Source organism: Nicotiana sylvestris, chromosome 12 (assembly GCF_000393655.2).
Source record: "Nicotiana sylvestris chromosome 12, ASM39365v2, whole genome shotgun sequence".
NCBI lineage: Eukaryota > Viridiplantae > Streptophyta > Magnoliopsida > Solanales > Solanaceae > Nicotiana > Nicotiana sylvestris.
Genome location: NC_091068.1, coordinates 46,266,234 through 46,274,451, shown reverse-complemented (window position 1 = coordinate 46,274,451; position 8,218 = coordinate 46,266,234). Strand labels below are relative to the sequence as shown.

Sequence of the window (8,218 nt, the reverse complement as noted above, 5' to 3'; positions counted from 1 at the left end):
CAAACATGTGACCGGTGCTGAATGAATCCCGAAGATATTGTAGTCGATGACAAATATTCAAAATATTGGCATCGGATAGCATTCGATGAGTAGTCATTACAAAGAATATCTGCATTCACAACCAACCGTTATGCAACCATCAATCACGGTTTTAAAATCATTCAAGATGAACTTGATTTGGGAATCTTGTCTTCCTAAATAAATAAATAGAGGAATTAGCATTATTTGTAGATACGAAATATTATGTACACAAAAGTCAACTCTCGTTTTTTAATATTATTCTTTGTCTTTATTCTGGAATATCATTCTCACTTTTGTTACCAGAGAGGCTAAGTTCATAGCCAGGCTTGTATTTCCTTTAAATTTATTTCATAATAGTGTTTATGTTCTTATTCATTTTATATTTTTGGGTCAAATCGATCACTTGTCTATAAATCAAATTACAAATTTAATTGTACCGTTTTACGGGTAAATAGTTTGGCTCCTATCTTGAGGCATAGATAATTATGTAATTGCTTTGATCCATTTATCTGTTACTAACAAATTTTTATTCCTTTCTTTATAAAAGAAAAATCAGATATGGTAGCTAACAATGTCTACAATGTTGGAGCACACAATGAACGTGAAGATGTGTTTTAGCATAATGATCCAACCAGCAAAACCTGCAATAAAGGAGATGAAACAACTCTAGTTCACGAAGGTCAGAATCTTTGATATGGGAAGAGACCAACTCCTGATGATCTGGATAATGAGCACGTTGTTGAAACAATCAAAATCTTGAGAGAGCAACAAAGGTCAATTATGGATCACCTCTCAAGATAAGATCAGGTGATGACGGAGTTGAAACATACGTTATCAGGTTCTTCCCAAAAATGCCAGTGGAAGAGCCCTGATTCCTCCCAGCGTTCCAGTAAATCAAATAGTTTAAAGAACTAGGAACAATGCTCCAAGGGAGGAGTTCGGTTTTGAAGAGGCAGGAGGCACCGAAAGTAGATCTGGAAACGAAAACAACATTAATGACCCTTTCAAATCCGAGCTCATAATATTCATAAGAGAATTGAATGAAAGAATGGACCAGAATGCAAAGGAATTTCAAGAAGTATATGCAGCTGCCATTTAGACCAAGTACGGCTCTGGAGTTGATCCCAAAGAGGTTTAAGATGCCGGATATACCAAAATATAATGGGACTCTGGTTCCAGGAACAAATCACGACCTATACTACGACATTAAAGGGAAATGACCTGGACCAGTATGAGATCGAATATGTTTTGTTGAAAAGTTTGGAAAAACCCTGACGAAGGGTGCATTAACTTGGTATTCTCTCTTACTTAAGCATTCCATTGAATCTTTTGAAATGCTTGTATATTCGTTTATCAAAGCTCATGCTTGGAGCAAGAAAGGTTCAGGCAAGGAAGAAGGATATATTCAGAATATCCCAAGGAGAATCTGAACTATTGCAAGAGTTCGGGATCCAATTTCAAAAGGAAAGAATGTTGTTACCAGCAGTACCGGATGAGTTGGCAGTGGAGGAATTTACAAAGGGTCTCAACCCGTTGAGTTCCGATGCCTCCCAAAAAATGAAGGAAAGTTTGCTAGAATTTCAGGCAACCAAATGGGCAGATGTTCAAAATCGCTACGAGTCAAAGATCATGATAGAATATGATCAATTGGGTTATTCGGTATCTTCCAAAAGATGGAATCATGATCGGAATCAAGATAAGTTTAAAAATGATTTTGATGTAGATAAGAGGTCCTCTAGAAGTCGTTTTCAGCCTTATGAGAGGATTGATGGGCGTAGTAATAAAGGATTTCAATCATCAGATAGGTTCACTTCCGATAGTAGGGCAAATCGTGGTCAGAATAGTAGATCATTGTAGGAGAAAGAGACGTCGGGTTCCCAAGATTCAACATATCCCAGATTATCTGACTACAATTTCAATATCAGCTTGATACAATTGGTACGACTATGAGGAATATTAAAGAAGCTAGGTTCTCGAAACCAATCCGATTAGATCTTAGCCAAAGAGATCCTAATCTATGGTAGAGTTCCATGGAACTCACGGCCACAGTACTGGGGATTGCCGACACCTTCACGAAGAAGTAGCAACATTATTGAAGAATGGTCACTTTAGAGAGTTTATGAGTGATAGTGCCAAGAACAACTATGGGAGAAACCAGGATGTTGCAGAACCATCAAAACCAGTTGCAGGGTCACCTCGTATGACGATAAACATGATCTTCGATGGAGACGAAGTAAATGGGGTGACGTTTTCAGCAGCAAAGAAGACGAAGATATCAGTGACTCATGGCAAGAGGATTCGGGAGGTCTCAAAAGATGACATCACTTTCACAAAATAAGATGTTAATGGATTTCTTCTTCCGCACAATGATGCTTTGGTAAATTTTCTTAATGTTTTAGATTTTAAAATTTAACATGTGTTGGTGGATCCAGGAAGCTCAGCCAACATCATACAATGGAGAGTTTTTGAGAAAGCAAAGCGGACCGGAAATATAGTTCCGACAACAAAGCTTTTGGAGGGATTCAACTTAATAAGTGTCACAATCCGAGGAGAAACTTTGCTGCCCATACATGCTGAAGCAGTAACGAAGAACACCATGTTCGAAGTGGTAGATGGCAACATGGATTATAATGTAATCCTTGAAAGGCCATGGATACATGAAATGAAGGTTGTACCTTCAACATACCATCAACTGTTAAAATTTCCAACGCCGGAAGGGATCAAGTATATTAGGGGAGATCAACCGGTTGCAAGGGAGATGAATGCAGTAATCGTTTCCAGTAGCAAGATCAAAGAAACGAGCAAATAGCAATTACAAGAACTGATGCCTTCTTACATTTCAATTGAAGATGATAAAGACGAGGAGTCATCAGAATTATATCAAGTACCGAGGTCTTTCTAGGTACCAAAAGAGACGGATGCGGCCAAATCAACTGCAAAAGAGCTCGAACAAGTGGCTTTGTTCGAAGAATTCTTGGAAATAAAATTCCATTTAGGAACGGGGTTAAGTCCCGAACTCAGGCTAAAAATTATGAATTTTCTTAAATCTAATGTTGATTGTTTTTACATGGTCGCATTCAGATATGACAGGTATTCCATTGGAGGTGGCGGTCCACAAGTTGAGTCTGGATCCTAACTTCCCTCCGGTAAGGCAGAAGAAACAATCAATAGCAGAAGTCAAAAACATGTTTGTTAAGGAAAAGGTAACTCGGTTACTTAACATAGGTTCAATTTGAGAGGTAAATTACCCTGATTGGCTAGCTAACATAGTAGTAGTGCCTAAAAGAATAATAAATTTAGAATGTGTATAGATTATAAAGATTTAAATAAGGCATGCTCTAAAGACTCTTTTTCGTTGCTAAACATTGATCAAATGATTGATGCTATGGCGGGGCACGAGTTAATGAGTTTTCTTTATGCTTATTCCGGGTATAATAAAATTAGGATGGACCTAGAAGATCAAGAGAAGACTTCTTTTATCACAAATTTTGGCACATGCTACTATAATGTAATGCCTTTTGAGCTTAAAAATGTTGAGCCACTTATCAGAGGCTTGTTAATAAAATGTTTAAAAACTAGATAGGTAAGAGAATAGATGTTTATATTGATGACATGTTAGTTAAGTCTCTTAATGCAGGAGATCATCTTAAACATCTCCAAGAGAGGTTTGACATTTTGAGAAAGTACAACATGAAACGCAACCTGGAGAAGTGTGACTTCGGAGTTGGTTCTGGTAAGTTCTTGGGGTTTCTGGTCTCTAAAAAAGGAATCAAAGTAAACCCCGATAAAATCAAAGCCATCGAGGATATCTCGGACTAGCTCACAAGTGTGAAGGAAGTACATAGGTTGACTGATAGATTGGCGGCTCAAGCAGGTTCATCTCGAGGTCTTCGGAGAAGGGCCATCACTTTTTTCACTTTTGAAAAAGAAGAACGATTTCATATGGATGGAATGCCAACATGCACAGAAAGATCTAGAAAGATACATGTCTAGCCCTCTATTATTGTCAAAACAGGAAGAAGGTGAGCAACTATTGATTTATCTAGCGGTTTCGGAAGTAACGGTAAGTGTTGTTTTGGTCCAGGAAGAAGAAGGTACACAATTTTCAATTTATTATGTTACTAAAATATTATCAGGAGCGGAGACATGATATTTTTACCTTGAAAAGTTGGCCTTAGCTCTCGTGGTTGCCTCTCGAAAGCTAAGGCCTTATTTTCAGTGTCATCCAATAGCCACTGTGACAACCTTTCCCTTGAGGAATGTCCTTCATAAGCTTGAGTTGTCGGGTAGTTTGGCTAAATAGGCAGTCAAAGTTAGTAAATTCAACATTGAATACAAGCTAGGACTGCAATCAAGTCACAAGTTTTACGACTTTGTGGCCGATTTTAGTCCGGGGTTAATGCCTTTAGCTGCTAAAAAAGCATTGGTGGTATTAGGAACGTTATCGGGACTTTGCACCTTGTTTACGGATAGGGCTTCCAACGTAAAAGAGTCCCGTCTCGGCGTAGTATTAATCACTCATTTGGGGGAAATCCTGAGATAGGCTATTAGAACGGTGTCATTAACTAACAATAAAGCCGAGTACGAGGCTTTGGTTGCAGGACTTGAACTAGCTAGGGGACTAGGTTCTGAGATCATCGAAATAAAGTGTGATTCTCAGTCGGTGGCGAACCAAGTATACAGAATTTTCAACACCAAGGAGGAGCGCATACAACAATACTTGAATAAGGTTCAAGTATTGCTTTCTCGATTCAAGGAGTGCTCAATCATCCATATTCCAAGGGAGGAAAATGTGGAAGTAGACGCATTAGTCAATTTGGGTTTGTCCACAAAAATGAAATGTTCTGATTTCGGTGCAGTAGTTCATTTGTTGCATTCGATGTTGGATGTGAATGACTACTGTGAAGTTAATTCAATCAACTTAATCTAGGATTGGAGGAATGAGTTCATTGAATATTTAAGGCATGTCAAATTGCATGAGGACACAAAAGCATCCCGAGCACTACGGACCAAGGCAAATCATTATTGTCTTGTTGACAGACAATTGTACCGGAGATCATTCTAAGACCATCAGCTAGGTGTTTAGGGACATTGGAAGCCGACTACGTAATGAGGGAAGTTCATAAAGAAGTATGCAGGAACCATTCCGGTGCAGGCTCATTAGTTCTTAAGTAAGTCAGAGATGTCTGTTATTGGCCCCGGATGGAGCAAGACGCAAAGACATTTGTACAAAAGTGCGATAAATGTCAATGCTAGTGCATCAACCGATAGAACTTTTGCATTCGATGGTGTCACTGTGGCCATTCATGAAATGGGGGATGGACATAGTCAGTCCCTTACCACAAAGACCCGGTAAGGTAAAATTTATTTTGGTTTTTGCTAATTATTTTATTAAATGGGTTGAAGTAGGTGCTTACCAAAAGATCGGAGAACGAGAAGTGCTTAATTTTATATGGGACCACATTGTCTACCAATTTGGAATACCAAAAGAAATTGCTTGTGACAAAGGGCCACAGTTCATAGGTTCCAAAGTCATAAAGGTTTTGGTAGGATTGAAGATTAAACGAATTACATCTTCACTGTACCACCAAATTTCTAATGAGCAAGCGGAGTCAACCAACAAGGTAAATATCTAAAACCTTAAAAAGACGTTAGAAGATGCTAAAGAAAAGTGGTCAGATGAGTTATCGGGTATGTTATGGGTATATAGGACTATGGCGAAGTCGAGCAGGGGTGAAACATACTTCTCACTTGTATATAGTTCAGAGGCTTTGATCCTAGTAGAAGTGGGGGAACCGACCTTAAGGTTTTCCCAAACAAACAAAGAGACAAACAATGAAGCATTGCTGGTTAAACTAGATTTACTAGATGAGCACCAAAATCTGGCATATGTAAGGATTGTGGCACAAAAGCAAAGGATGTAAATGTATTACAACCACAGAGTGATATTTCAAATTTAGGAATTTGGTTCTGAGGAAGGTTACTCAAAGTACTCGAGAAGTTAACACTTGGAAGCTGGGACCAACATGAGAATGATCTTATCGAGTTTCAGCTATAACCGGTAAAGGTTCATATGAAATAGAAAATCAAAATATAGTTAAATTGTCAAGCAATTAGAATGTGACTTACCTCAAAAGGCATTACTGCTGAAGATCCTTGCTGATACTGAAAGTATGTGCTGCACTCTTTTTTCCTTCGACAAGTTTTTGTCCTAATTGGGTTTTTCTGGCAAGGTTTTTAATATGACAGCAATGTAAAACATACTACTATCATGACCCAAACTAAAGGGCCGCGAGGGGCACCAGACGTCTTACTCAACTGAGTACCAATGTAAATTATCTTTCTTATTGTACTATCAATGGTAACTGGGCCAACATGACCACAACTTGTAATGTATGACTACAAGTGGGAAAGCACTGTATCAATGAACCATCTTTCTTAAAACATGAATACATATGGGCCATCAAGGCCTCTGACATACTGCACAAAACGAACCTCTGTCTATAAAGCCTCTAAAAGTATTTGACATCAAATGGGACAGGGTACCTACCTACCCATAAGTTGAATGCTAACCTCGTCTACTATGAGGGCTTGTCAAACTAATTGTCTATACCTGCAGACATGAAATGCAGTGTCCCCAGAAAAAGAGACGTCAGTACCAAATAATGTACTGAGTATGTAAGGCAATAAAATAACTGAAAGCTGAAACTGAACTGATAATATAATAACTGAAAGTAACTGGGAGTCAAAGATAATCTAAAGATATGCTCACCTATAGGTACTGACTCATCTTTCTCAATATAGTAAGTAAATAGTATTCCGGCCTTATAAGGCTCAGTATGTATAACTGCTCTGCCGTAATAGGCTCGCTCATAGGCGCTCGGCCATACTAGATTCTGTATCTCGGCTAACTAGGCTCTCTCATAGGCGCTCGACCACAGTAGGCTCGGTATATAACTTACCATCTGATTAAAGGTTACCCAATAGGGGCCTGCCCATCGATTATAGCTCGATGGTGGTGAATATATTGTATATATATAGACTCTCTGCTCTCTTGGATGAAAGAAGAAAAAACTGAACTGAATATGAAGTCCCCATAAGGGAGAATACTATAACTTATGAGACTAGGAAAATGTACATAAATTCAGGAATATGAACTTCTTTTTATGTCTCGTTATCAAACACATGTAGTTACTGGATCATGCCAAAATGAAAGAAAGGTTTAGCCTTAACATACCTGTATGATCTCTTCCTTATTACTCAACCAAGTTCAATACAACTTCTTGCATCTACAACAAGTGAAATGATATTACCGTTAACTTATAATGTCGTACCATCGTATTTGGCTAGTCGCATGACTTAAGGAAAATCGGGCAGCAACTCCCCTATTTTTAATACATCCCAAAGATCACTAAGGGTCATCCACAACCCAACAACAACAACTATAACCAACAATAGCAGCAACAATAATATAATCCAATATGAGTTTCTCCGATTATCTTAACAATCATATTGAGCGGCAAGCTCATTTTTTTACTCATAACAAGATATTAATTGAATCCAACTCTTATTCCATAAATTAGTTTACAACCTTTAGAACATTATACTTATATGTACCATATTATTTCTAGTTTAAAACCTCCACAAAATGCCTTCCAAAACAGCCCCATACATCTAGCACCTTAATTTTTATCGCCAATCATTTGTTTTTCATCTTTTATTCGTCAATCAACTTATTTAACACCTAGTAAAGCTTAACAACAACAGCCACAACATTATCAAATTATTTCTCACAATTTTCAGTCACCACAAACCATATATTTAACCACAAAACAGCCCAACCAAAAAGACAACCGTATCCCATGTTCCTTCAAGTGCATCTTATGGTTTTTCACTCAAACAACACAACCAACACAAGATTAACCTTAGGCACAATCAAGAAGATGTTATAAATACCTTGGAAAGCAGCCAAAACTCGAAACCCCATCTCAAAGTAGCTCACAATAGCCCTCAATCACACCACAACATAATAGAAGCATTCTCTTGTAGTCTTTAACATCTTTGATGATGATTTGAGTTGTTGTTTCCTTGAGTTTGGTTCTTGTGATATTGAGATATGCAAGGGATGATTTTGGATAACTTGAGAGTGGTTTTGTATGAGTAACATCTGTATTGTTGACGAGATATAAGGAGATAA

The 8,218-nt window shown here is 38.0% G+C and overlaps 1 protein-coding gene across 1 annotated transcript; it reads left to right on the top strand.

The window, feature by feature from the left end:
• Positions 1-2,038: 2,038 nt before the first annotated feature.
• On the top strand, positions 2,039-2,830 carry LOC138882985 (uncharacterized). Its single transcript, XM_070163637.1, has 2 exons — positions 2,039-2,309; positions 2,454-2,830. Exons 1-2 carry the CDS (start codon positions 2,039-2,041, stop codon positions 2,828-2,830), a joined length of 648 nt encoding a protein of 215 aa, XP_070019738.1.
• Positions 2,831-8,218: the final 5,388 nt, after the last annotated feature.